This window comes from Delphinapterus leucas, chromosome 18, assembly GCF_059928025.1.
Source record: "Delphinapterus leucas isolate spDelLeu-1000000601 "Yukka" chromosome 18, BTC_Dleu_Yukka2, whole genome shotgun sequence".
Taxonomy (NCBI): Eukaryota; Metazoa; Chordata; class Mammalia; order Artiodactyla; family Monodontidae; genus Delphinapterus; species Delphinapterus leucas.
In genome coordinates, this window is record NC_143146.1 from 10,897,839 (window position 1) to 10,911,916 (window position 14,078).

General features: G+C 35.3%; 1 protein-coding gene across 3 annotated transcripts in view; it reads right to left on the reverse strand.

Moving 5' to 3' along the window:
• The window catches only part of PCCA (propionyl-CoA carboxylase subunit alpha), a 352,118-nt gene that overhangs the window by 169,107 nt on the left and 168,933 nt on the right, over nucleotides 1-14,078 (reverse strand). For all 3 annotated transcript variants that reach the window (XM_022576840.3, XM_089899400.1, XM_089899401.1), the window contains exons 13-16: nucleotides 11,156-11,299; nucleotides 9,758-9,832; nucleotides 5,480-5,548; nucleotides 3,656-3,731 (exon numbers count right to left, since the gene is read on the reverse strand). In XM_022576840.3, the coding sequence (XP_022432548.1) occupies nucleotides 3,656-3,731; nucleotides 5,480-5,548; nucleotides 9,758-9,832; nucleotides 11,156-11,299 (364 nt within the window). The remainder of the gene's footprint in view (nucleotides 1-3,655; nucleotides 3,732-5,479; nucleotides 5,549-9,757; nucleotides 9,833-11,155; nucleotides 11,300-14,078) is intronic.

Consider the following 14,078-nt stretch of genomic DNA (forward strand, 5'->3'; position numbering starts at 1 on the left):
CCAAAAACTGAACAGCTAGGTGAAAGGACATGTACTTTTAACACCTAGTGCCAGTTTACTTTCCCAGAAGACAGCAGTAGGTCATACTTCAGAGATGCCTGAGTGTGCCCATCACCTTTACTTCACCAACACGGTAAGTTACCAGTCTTTTTAAAAATACTGCTCCTCTGAGGAGTCGTTTTAAGGAAGCACAAGTAAAATATTCTCAAAAGAGTTACCTATGAGTCCTAAAGCAGTACTCACATTACTTTCAAAGGACAAAAAGGGAGAGGTGTGAAAAGAAAGATACCCTCTCCACCTCTGAATTCCCACTCTACTTTTTCACTCCACTATTATGGCACCTATGAATTTATATTACACTTATCTTATGTATTTTCCATACCAAGTATACTAGAAACTCTTTGAAATAAAGATAGTATCTCTCACTCATTCATTCACTCATTCAACAAATATTTATTAATCACCTACCATGTATCAGGAACTGCTAAGCACCAGTAATACACAAATAAACAAGATAAACACCATCACTGCCCTCATGTACCTAATACTCTTAAGGGATAATCCAACATTTAGCAATTAATTAAACAACTAATGCTTTAATTACAGTTATGGTAAATGCTTTGAATAAGCAGTAGAACAGGGGGCAATGAAACCATATAACTCAGCATACAGTACTGGGAATGGCCTAAAATGGGCTCTCAATATGGCTTATCCATGGTTTAATAAATTTCACATAACACCAACTGACTGATCATGATTTATGACATACAGGTTTTAAACCTGTGGTTTTGCAACTGTAATGAGAGAGGGAGAAAAGAAGATGGGAACTAAGGTTACTGAACTCTACAAGGCAGTACTGTTGCCAAGCCCTTCTACATACCGAACCTCATTTAATCCTCACCACTAATTTATAAGGCAGAGACTCGCACTCTATCTCTTAAATGTGGAGTGTGAGATTCAGAGACACATAGTTACTAAATGGCATCCAGGACAGGATATGAATCCAGGCCTGTCTGATTTCTTTCTATTCTATCACAGTAAATGAAAGGTAGAAATTTCAGACCAAGCCTGGAAAAATCTATCTGCACAGTAAAATATATCTTTTTTTTTTTTTTAGTAAAATATATCTTGCTTTACACGTGATACATTTAAAGTTAGGAGAATAATAGCAAGCCTACTTTGTATTTAAGTCACTGAATTAAAAAATATAGTAACTTGTGTACTTATACATAAAGTATAATAAGTAAATTAGTGGAAAACATGTTCATTTAAAAATATATATATATGGGGCTTCCCTGGTGGCGCAGTGGTTGAGAGTCTGCCTGCCGATGCAGGGGACATGGGTTCGTACCCCAGTCCGGGAAGATCCCACATGCTGCGGAGCGGCTAGGCCCGTGAGCCATGGCCACTGAGCCTGCACATCTGGAGCCTGTGCTCTGCAACGGGAGAGGCCACAACAGTGAGAGGCCCGCGTATCACACACAAAAAAAAAGGTGTATTCTGTAAATATAAAAGAATATTCCTTTCAGAAGCCAGACACAGTAGAAGAAAAACTTTTAGGTGGAACCAATGCTAATTTAATATTTTGACAAACTGCCCATATGCCATGCCACTATGTTATACCAAATCAAAGTTTAATAGAGATATGACACGACAAAATATTCTTACTCAGATTGACTATCTCAGATTCATGAATTTACCATTCAAGCTCATTAGAATGAAACCTAAATTAACCACCAACTAATAATTCAACAACCACAATAAAAAATTCAATGATAGGGTGGGGGCGGCAGGGGGAACATATAGAAAACTCTTACAAATACTTTAAAAGCCTCTGGGAATAATCTTGCCAAGTGCCTTGTTTATGTCTACGTATGTATGTATAGTTAAGCGCGCGCGCGCACACACACACACACACACACACACACACACACACGAATTAGATGTGTGTTCCAAACATGCACAAGAATAATTTTGTGGCAATATTATTTCCGTAGGGCAATAAACCTCTCAAGGCCTACTTAACCAATGTACAGCTAAAATATGCATCTGCTGCTTATGGTAGAACACAGCAGAGTTATAAAACCAGAAAATACTCTACCGTTAAGGCTAAAAAGGAGCTAGAGAAATAGCCAGAAAGAATGTGAAGGGAAATTTTCAAATTCTAAGAGGCTCTGGATGTTAATGGTACTTCTTAAAATTACACCTAGGTTCACTTGAAAGCTTTCCTTTCGTGGATGGAGGTGAATCACTAGCACATGAGATTAGATACAATCACCATCACTAATTAACAGATGGGAAGAAAAGAGGGTGACAGTAAAAGGGAAGGGAGGGAAGAAAGTTCTCCTGACCTAACAAAAGAAAAGCTGGAAGAGAAAACATGACGACAAGTGAGGATTGCATGACTTATCTACCAACAGATGAAAATTAGCAGGGCAAGGTAGATGTGTAAAAATAGAGTCACTAAATTGTCCTGGGCCGCTATTGTCCAAACTGTTCACTGCACAAAGGAAGTTGGTCAAAGGGGCAAAGTAAGGGTTTGACATGCTCCATTGCTAAGCTGGGCTCCCTGTCTCAGGGCTGGAGACATCCAGAGAACAGAGCACTTTTTCTAATTCTCACGAAGTTGCAGTCACTTGTCAAGACTTTCGACCTACGGGCTGTATCCACTCAAAAGGAGGCTTTTTGAAATTGCAGAATAGCTCCATGTGGGCTTGAAACAGGCTGGGTAGTCATACTCCACCACCGTCCCACCCTTTCAGCCTCCAAAATATAGCCTCTCAGCCTCACTGCTATATTTAGTGAGCCAGAAAAGAGCCAAACTATACAGCCAGTCTTTCTTACGGATGTTCTTAGACCCACACTATTCATTCACAATTCAAAGTGAACTTATATTTCACACTTTAAATTTGATATTAAACTCCATTATTCTGAAGCTGATGTTAATTTATGTTGGGCTAAAGTAAAATGATCTTTTCATTACTAATGAAAGTTGCTAATAAAATTTATACTGTAATTCACTCCTTAAGGGAAATAAGTATAACTTTAATTATTTAAATTTAATGGCTCCTCCTAATACCATTATCACTACACAGCCTAAAGGCTTGTAGGATCACACTTTGTTACACGTTAGAATTATCCTGTATGTACGTGAGGTAAGAGAATTGCATTTGCTAGAAAATATTTTATAGTTTGCTCTAATTCAAAGAAGCAAAGAGCCATTCCCTCTACTCTCAAAGTAGTCAAAAGTGGGTCACTATGGTTTAAATCTCCATACATTTTTAAGTTTCAAACTTCAAAACTATACAAACAAAAACACAAAGACAATAATATAGCAAACTGGCTGTCAAGCTGCACTAGACAATAAAAGACTCCAGAATGAAGAGTCTATAAAATACTAAATGCGCATCCAGGAAAAGTCATCAATCGTAAGTTTAATTAAATAACTTAATTTCAGATGTATATGGAAAGTATATGATTGCTACAGAAAATTAAATACCTATTCTTAATTAGTATGTCAGTTTAATTCAAGCTTTTATTTCTATTTAAACTCATAGTAAGCAAATGTTCTAGCGAATTCTCTAATAAATCTTCAAGCTGTTTTCTAGACCTGGACTCAATGTATAATAACATAACCTCAAATGTTTGTTTTTACCTCGAATAACATAATTATCCAGTGCATCTTCCATTCTTTTCAGTGCTTCCCTTCTATCAGAACCATATGTGATTAGCTAAAAGCAAGCAAACAAACAAAGCAGTTTATACAGATATAGATCAATCTATCTATCTGTAAGTCAAACATTTCATCCTAGTAAAAATTAAAATATTTCATAACAGATTTCCAGAAAATATTTTGAAATTTCACAGTGGTTCAGTTTTTAGTACAAACTATGTCAATTAAGATTTTTTTTAAGTAAACAAATATTAGAATCAAGCTATTTCAGACTTTTCTCCGAGATTTCACTATCACAGAAAAGAGCTATTTGAGGTAAACCAAAATGTAACAAAACCAAGCATATAAAAATTTAAGACGAAAGATATCAAAATTGTGAACATTTAGGATGGGATATAAACATCTGGGATAGTGGAGGATTAGGCAAGATTTGTTTTTTCTCTCCCTTCAAGTATGACGCCCTGAATAGCTAATTTTACACATAATATAGCCCAGAAGCAAAGGGTTCTTATATTGGAAAAACAGAAAGATCTTACTGTTCTATATGATTTTGTGCCTATTTATATGTGTTAGAGCTTTTATAAATTAGCAATAAGAACTATTCGTAAAATATTTTTCTGGTTACTATGTTAGTCAATCTATAGTTTCCAATTTTTTGGTACATTTAATTAGCTGTTCAATATCAAGCCAGGTTGAAAATTAATTTGCAGACCATTTTTCTGAACAGAAATGTATTCATCTAAAAATGGAACCCTATATCTATAATATTTTATTGTATTTTTTATTTTTTAATTAAATAATATTTCTCTAACAAACAAAATACCTAAAGTTCACTTTAACAATATTAGTATAAAAACTTAAGTGAAAAAAGAAAAATGAAGAAGTGGGTTATTTACTACAACTACATAAAAAAGTACACTTGGAAGAAAGAAAAATCTTAAGAAATAGGAGTTGGGAATTCCCTGGCGGTCCAATGGTTAGGACTCCGAGCTTTCACTGCTGGGGCCTGGGTTCAGTCCCTAGTCAGGAAACCTAAGGTCCCGCAAGCCACTCGTCATGGTCAAAAAAAAAAAAAAAAGAAAGAAAAGGAAAAAGAAATAGGGGTTTTAGTAAAGAAGTCATCCTTCAATACGGGTCTATCACTTTAGAAAAAATAGGATATTCTAAATAAAATCCAGTTTCAACCACTATAGTAAGAATTTTACACTTTATAAGATCATAAGATTTGAAAATGTCAAAAGATCTAAAATTTTAAGTAGACTGGTTAATATATTCTGGAAAGTCAAATTTCAAAAAGGGAGCAAAAAGACATCTTATAGTCTTACACAAAATTTAATTATATTAAATCTACATAAGTAATTAGTAATTCATAAAAACTGAACAGGTGAAAAGTCCTTTAACAAACACAGCCTATCACCTCAACTCCTTGACATCACCTGCATTCATACTTTCATCTTGGACAATGTTCACTGGCCAGAAAGCAACGTAACTCCTCCCTGCAGTGGACTGGGTTGGTGCCACTGGTTAGCTAAGCTTGTTACTGTGGTGACTGGGGTGATGGGGTGATTTCACTGGGGAGGAGGGAGTGTTGCCAACTAACATAATGTCGAAATTTCTCTTAAGAGAAAGAAAAGCTGCTCAGTTTTCACTTTTCCATCAGTGGCCATCATTATTTGTTTAATTATAGCACATGATTCAGATAAAGTACCCATTCCAGACTTTTTCTTTTCCCAGACTTTTCAATTATATATGTCCATTTTCTCTTGAGAAGAAAACTGAAAGAAACCATTAAGAAGTCGAACTAACTTTTGAAATCATTGGATCATAATAAATGCTAATATCACTTCCTGGTTGGATGCCACTATCAACCCGGACCTGGGAGGAAGAAAGAAAAGAAAAGAAAGTTCATATTGTGAAGCTATCTTTCTAACAACAAATTTAATTTCCATGAAGCAGATGGATAATTTCAATCTCAAATAACATTTCAGCTTCCAGTAAGTAGAATAACAATCTAAAAATATAGAGAGACCAAACTATCTTGATCTATTATTATACAGTACAACACATATTTTTTTGTTCTCCCACTAAATGAAGGAACCAAGAAAGAGCAAAAAAAAACACAAACAAACAAACAAAACTTTATACATCACTTTCGTGGGCTGTGTTTGTAGCTATTTGATGGTGCCTTCCAACTGAAGGAGAGCATGAACGATGCCCCTTCTAATCACACTCCCCACTCTACTCTTCCGAGAGTTCCAGTGCGGACCCCAGTCAAGCCATGCAGCAGGACCTGGGAGCTCTGCTCATCAGCTCCATAGGAACACTGGTCCTGTGGCTTTCACGTCTGTAACACTTTCCTTTTTTGCCTCACCCTCTCAACTGTAAAATGTGAGTTTTTTTCTGTTACTGTTAGTCCCCCGAGACTTTAATGTTTATACAGCTTTTCTCATGGCTTTCCTTTGTAAGGACACAGCCCCAATTAGAGTTCTGATTTTGTGATTTTCACGGGGGAAAAAAAAATAGCACAAGTTCAAAATATTCTTTTGAAAAACCTGATTGCTGTTAACCAGCCAACAAGTTAGTTAGTACATCGCTGATTCTTGTTTTCATCTCCCTGTTTGATACCAGCAGTAAGGCACAGAGGTTAGCCATGTAAAACTTTAAAATGAGCAGTTGCTGAGGATGAAATATTTGTTAAATTATTGTGCTTAAGTTTTGGAATCTGAAGTATTTAAAAGCTAATCAAAATAGTTAAGATAGTCCAGCATGTCCTAGGGGGTTTGAGGATAGAAGAATGTAATGGAAGCTGCTAGAACAGCAGGACTTTGATGCCCAACATGGTAAAGGGGTGGGAAGAGAAGAGCAAAGCTCACATAGCTCTTCACCTGTGGGAAGAAGCCTTCCTAATAAACAGCAGCTCATCTGTCTGCAGCAAGGCAGAAAAAGGTCATCACAGCGGCTGTTAGGCCTTTAATATTTTAATTTAGGCAATTATCAAGGGACCACATGTAGAACCTCTTGTCTAGGATATCCACATGAGGGTTCGATGATGGCTTTATTATACGATGACATCAAAAGATAAGCCACAGTTTCATTCTCTTAAAAAAAAAAATCATACTACTGTTATTCTCTTTGTAAGGTTTTAGAAGATAACATTGTCACATACCCAGAATGCTTTTATTTCTGTATTTGCAAATAACTCATGAAAAAATATGGATATTTATATTTGCATTCATATTCATATATGAAAATCTTCATTCTAAATGAAAATCATTCAGTGCACTTAAAACACATATTTGGCTTTCTATTTTCTGAAAACACACTTCAGGACATCAACTGAAGTTCTATGAAATTCAGTGTTTATAAAAACTAGAAAAGAATTAATGGGGCAGCTGTGAAAGCAATAATATCATAATCTACCTCCTAGACACATTTAAATTGCCCCAAAATGACAACTGGTGATCAAGTTACATAACAGAAAAGACATCTCTGAACTTGCATTTTTTAAATTGTAGTAGCAAAAAGTTAAAGAGCTAATTTTACCACCATGTATTATTTAAAACCATAGCATGCTTGCTAAAGCTGTGTTTAAAACTGAGATTGGTACAAGTTCTAAAACTTCTGACTTAAAACATATGCTACATAAACTGCTACAAAGCTAGTGTGGAACTTTGATGTTCAACCCACTAGTAAAATAACAGACAATAAAGAATATTTTTTTACATTCTCCTATAGTAACTTAAAACTTTAGTTACCTTGAATAACACCACCCTAAAAGTTAAGTTACCTAGGGCTCTTAGATATAACTATGTCTTTGTTGTTTAATAAAATTATCATCACAGACGGTATGTCATTTTAATTTAAAAATATATACGGTAAAATAAAGATGTATTAAATATAATCAACACATATCTTTCTATAAGCAAATCAACATTTCCAATTTAAAACTGTAACAAAGCATGAAAAACTGACTTACAATTTGCTGTCTATGCAGCTTTTTCCAAATGATAATCAGAATTCAAAAAAATGTCTAACAAATGAATTAAAATTAAGTCTCCATTCCTCCACTGAAACAAAGCCTATACCAAAAAATATATTTTAGCTTTTGCACTAAAAGCTTTAAGAATAAAGTCAAGTGGAATTGTAACCAAATTTCTAAGCAGAAAAAAAATTGCAGTCTGAAAGTAACAAATTTACAAAATACAGTGATCAAAGGTAAGAAAATCTTCATCTTTGCCACATAAGCTAATAGGAGGCTTAGAGAAGAATGTGAAAAACACAAACCAGAAGTTAACTCTGAAGTATGTATTCCTGTGATCAAAAACAGTTAAGAGCTGCAAAGGGTCTCCTGAGTTAAAACTAATCTAGTTTAAGAAGGCAAGGAAGAAAAACTACCACCACCACCACCCAAGCACCTGTGTATGAGTCTCAAACCATTGCTCGGAAACCTCGGGCATAATTTAAATGTCTTTCTTCACACAGTGGACCCTGTGAAACTATCAGCCAGCTCCCACCCTTCATTCTTGATTCACCTCTCCCCCTCAGCACAACTCCCAGCCCGCCATGTCTACCTGACAAGTGACAGCCCAATCTGATTAAATGCTTCCAAGGGAGGGGACTCATGGGCCTCCATGACAGGCCAAAAGTGATCACCATGGAGATACATAATTACAGCTGTCAGCGCATCTACTGTCCTGCTGACATCAATTTGATTGCTCCCAGCAATAATGATAGACAAAGCTTAGTGTGCACTCTCCCGCACCCAATCACTTTATCTATTCCTTGGTCCATTTAGCTGACATGCAACATTCACACAAGCAAATAACAGCAGTAAGCAGAACATTTAAGGCATTTTAATTGTTTTTTCTTTCTATGGATGGCTCACAACTGCAAATGTTATTACATAAAGCTCCTGCTGCAGCATTAATTGAAGAAAGATTTGGTGGGACAAAGACTGTAGGGGGTACAGTTTGTCCATTATCACTTGTACTTTCAACAGGTCTCACGTTTGAAAATTGCAAATTGCAAAAACTTGCGAGGGCAAAATGTTTGACATCCTGTTAGCTATTACAACATGGTGAAAACTTCTAACAACTAGAGTGATCATTATGAATTCTTATTTAATACTTTTTTGTTTGATTAAAAAAATGTTTAGATATGTCCCTATGATACTTGTTTTCTCATCTGCTATTTAATGTCACATAATGCCTGTTAAATCTTTACAATTTTTCTTCTGCCTTCAGGCTTTGAACACAGCATGGAGTCTCTGAGCCTAGAAAGGGTCAAGTCCCTTTAGAAAGCACATGGGCAAAAACAATTTAAAAAGTGAAATAAATCATATATCCAATAACATCTTCAAATTTAGAATTCTTCCTGTAATCTTTCACCATCTTCATGCCAGTAATCAAACTGAATGATCATATACACAGATGGTACAGCCTTGTCATCCACTAGCTAACATAATGTCATATATATATGCACTTATTACCTTGATTAAGATAAAGGGTACGTCCTTGTTCTTTTTATGCAACACAAATTATTTAAAGAACAGCTATTAAACACAGAAGAAGTACAGATACAGTGGACAGTGCTCACTTTTCTTTAACTGGTGTACATAATATGCACTTCTTAAAGTCTTTGACACTTAATAGAAACAGGTACATTTTGTTTTCCTTAATCCATTTAGATTAACGAGCTGATTTTGTGCTTGATTTCTTGACATCTGACTATACAGGGAAGCAGGATTAGATTTATTGAAAAGATTAAATTGTAACACAGAAATGTCATTTCCCATTCTTAGGATTCTATGAATCTTCTTCATTACGATTTTCAGAAGAATTGGGAACACTGTAAACTATCATTTATTTAGAAGTCAGATGTCTCCAGACTTCCCCTGTTAGGTGAATTCTGACTTTCCTGAACATCATACAGTACAAAATATGAAAAAACAAAAAACTGTGATTCCCCATGAATTTCACTTGTCATCCAATTTACACCCTTTGGTGTTGACATGCTTTAACATAAAAGTGTGACATAAATCAAGATTTTTAACCCCTCACTTGATATTACAGCTTAATGACTTACACCAGGTAGATGCAGTGGTTCTTGGTACTGAGACAATCTCCCAATAGACGGTAAACCAAAAGACTTGTAGGGGTCCTGAAAGTTCAAAGGACAGGAAGCACAGTCTTTGAAATATAAATCAGCACAAGTAAGGTTAAATATTTATACAATGAAGAAGTATTTATAGGCCTATTTACCAAATCACAGATTTCAGAATATTACTGTCTTATCCTCACTCTAGACAACTTAGAAATGTATTTAAAAATCAAACAGAACTGTAACCAGAATTTAGCCTGACCTTGATCATACTTTATTGAAATTGGTAAAATTCCAACTTTCTATAAATCTTCTTAGAATGCCTTGGGCAAAAATAAAATAACCTAGGAGATACATCAAAACATACTCAAGTTCAGAACAACAAATGTAGTGCACTAAAGATATTTGTTTTTCTTATTCTCAAAACAGCTCACATATGGTAAAATTTGAGCATTTTAGTTCTTCAAACAAAGACCTGAAAAGTAACTTTGCATGTGTGACTAGATATATGCTCCATTTGTAAATATCTTAGATCAGAATAAATAGTAAGTTCAGTGTTATAACAATAGGAAAGAAAAGAATACCACTTAAAATATAATATAACCAAGCCACAGATATTTCTCAAGATCCTTAAAAAAATTTCAAAAAAACTTCCAGAATTTTTAAACACAGATACTACTAATTTGTTTTTTATTTTACAGGTAGGCTTCGATGTCTAAAAGTAAAAGATGGTATAAATGTTTCCTTGCATTTTTGTTTTAACCATTTGAAAAAAAGCATTTTCAGATGTTGACTGCTTTATCTGATTAATTATAATAAAGTATTAAACTGAGAGTTTTTGAGTTAAATCCATAATTAAAACTATGAATTGAAGCTTTGCAATTTAAATTTTAGTTGTTATTTTTACATAATCATAAGAGATAAAATTATTAGGGAAAAAACTGTTGGAAAAAATTTAAACACTGAATTAACAACTGATGTGTAACTAAGGTAGCTCTCTAAAACACAAACACACACACACAAACACACACAGAAACAAATGCCCCTTTTCATTTCGATTGTGGTTTGAAAATAAGCAAAAACAAAAACCATGGTCCATTCAAGCACAATATTTAACTAATGCTTTCTTTCTCCTTAAACTGATTAGTAGCTATTCCTCCAACCAGAAAAAAACACATGAAAATTAATTAAACGCAATCCTTTAAAACTATTTTGAGTTACGTTAAAACGATCTAACCTTTTTTTCTGGTTCATTTCTGGATTACATAATCAAATCCTTGACACAAGGTATAAAACCCTAAGTTTACCTTGTTGTTTAGCTATATGTGGTCCCATAACTCAGGACACAACCACCATCCTTCCTCCCAACATCATTCATTTTACCTCGGCATAAACCCGACATTCAACTGCCCAGCCGTTGATGGGAATATCAGCTTGTTTGTGCCTGAGAGGGTAACCCTTGGCAACACGGATCATTTCTTGGACTAGGTCCAGGCCAGTAATGCATTCTGTGACAGGATGCTCAACCTGCAAGGCCAAGATGTGCCAGTCAACAGTTGTAGGAAAAGGTAAATAAACAGAAATAAGCAAGAACAATGTCAATAATTTCTGGGTAAAATAGGTTAATTATATTTAATATTCAATCATATTTGACTATTTTAAAATTTTTTTATTTTATTTTATTTTTCGGCTGCACTGGGTCTTAGTTGTGGCACGCGGGACCTTTAGCTGGGGCATGCATACTTCTTAGTTGTGGCACACATGCAGGATCTAGTTCCCAGACCAGGGATCAAATCCGGGCCCCGTGCACTGGGAACGCACTGGATTGGTGGTCTTACCCACTGGGCCACCAAGGAAGTCCCCATATTTGACTTAAAAACGATCTAAGAGAATAAAATTAAAGAATCAACACCATATAGTACAAAGCTGGGTAAGAAAAATGACACCCCAGAATTATTTGTAAACTATCTGTACTACTTTTCCCAGTTTTTATTTAGATGTGGTCCAACAATGTTTAACACTTTTAATTTTGAAACTAATTCTTACCTGAAAATTACATATTTAGATACAATCCTCAATGTGGCTGATCATCAACCTATTCTGCTACACTTAGCATGCCATCTATAGAGGCAGCTTATGATTTTCCAAAGCACTAATCTCTCCTGAGTTTCACCCACTTGCATGCTTTCACTAACCTGTCCTGACAAGCAACCAGACTAGCGTACTCTTACATCAAGGCAGCATAGCAGAAACGAGCAGATGGGTCCTGCAGGTTGTTTTCCCTCCAGACCTATGTGGGGAGTGCTTAGCATGCACAGTAACAAAACTGAGCCAGTGAAATCACTGCTCTCTCAGCAAACTGCTGGTAACTACTTTGGCTGATGCTGTCATGGGGATCCCTGGCCTTCCACACTACCACACGGGATACACATATACAAAACCATGCAGAGACATACAGGAATACTAACAGACATACACATCCTTAAAAATCTGATCGACTGCTTACAAGATCCTAAACTTAACTGAGCTAAAATAAAGCCACTTTGGCACTGGTAAAGAGTAGATAATCTGTCATGTAAAACCTTGAATACGTTTTGAAAATTTATATTAAACTTTGGCCACATCTGCTGCTTTGATACCAATTTCTTTTCTCATAAAAATTACGCATGTTCTAAATGCACTTCACAATAGTGTCTTTATCATGACATGTCATATTTCATACACTCTGACACGGGAAAAGGTCAATGAACAAATGAACTGTCTTCCCATCTTCAACTACACTAACTGAAGGACAGGACTTAGTCATTATAATAATCTTGAAGCTTATCATAAGCAGACAATGCCATGGTCTTTAAAAAAAAAGCTTTGTAAAAATAAACAGATGGGATCCATAATTAGCTCTGTGTGTGTTATGAGTTTGTTTACAGTTTCAACATTTTAAGACATTTTGACATAATTTTAATGACAAATCATCACTAAAATAAGCATCGACCCTTTGTAAAATAAATGTGACACTAAGTAAAGATCTTATTAGATAGTTTAGAATATATCAATATATTTTTGGAAGCAAACTATGATTTTGAGAGAAACAAGATTTTTAAATTTATTTATTTATTTTATTTTTTCGCTGCATTGCGAGCAGGGGCTACTCTTTGTTGCGGTGTGCGGGCTTCTCATTGCAGTGGCTTCTCTTGTTGTGGAGCACGGGCTCTAGGCGCACGGGCTACAGTAGTTGTGGCACGCGGGCTCAGTAGTTGTGGCTCGCAGGCTCTAGAGCACAGGCTCCATAGCTGTGGTGCACGGGCTTAGCTGCTCAGCGGCATGTGGGATCTTCCCAGACCAGGGCTTAAACCCGTGTCCCCTGCATTGGCAGGCAGATTCTTAACCACTGCGCCACCAGGGAAGTCCCAAGAAACAAGATTCTATATAATAAATATAATAAGAAAGGAACGATTGTAAAGCCCCTCTATTAGTGCTAGAAACAAATTTCAAGTAAGAAAGCATCTTACCACCATAACTATTCAAGAGCTGAACCTACTATGTGCCCAAGGGCTCTATATCATTACTATCCACATATATTTGTTAAGTGAGAAAACATTTTTAAAAGCTCAGAGAATGATTTAGTTTCATTCTTCTACGTCTAGTGCCCAGAAAAGTACATACTATATAGTAGACAGATAAATACACATTGAATGAAGGAGCAGCAAATCCAGAGTCACACCTATAGTAAGTGGTAGAGGCAGGGTTGGAATTTATGTCACTCCAGAGGCGATATGACCTTCCTGTTCTTCCTCGTGGAAAAATGTATATGAAAGAACGTAGTTAACATAAACAGCTATATAATTATGAGCTGCTGTCTTTTACAAAATACATTATTACAAAGTCTAAAGATTTGGTCAGTCAAAAATTCATTGTAAGGCTCTGTTTCACCTTAGAAGACCTCCCTATAATGTGTAGGAAAAAAAAGTTTATTAGACCTGTATTGAATAGAATCTAAAAATGGAACCACTTTAATCCAACTTAGAGTTACATAAAAGTAACAACATTTTACAGTCTTAATTAGTGAGCTTCAAGTATTTCAAACTAAAGTAAGTAGATAACTAAAATAATAACTAGCTGCTAAAGGCAAAATCATTAAAGAATTTTTTAAAAAATATCCACTTAGGTTCAAGTATTGTTAAAGTATACAAAATAGTCTGACGTACCTGAATTTTTCAGGTAACAGTAATATGTCTTTTTAAAGTAAAACAATTTTAAACATTTTTGAAAGAAATCTTTCTAAATACATTTTAATAGAACTCTGAAG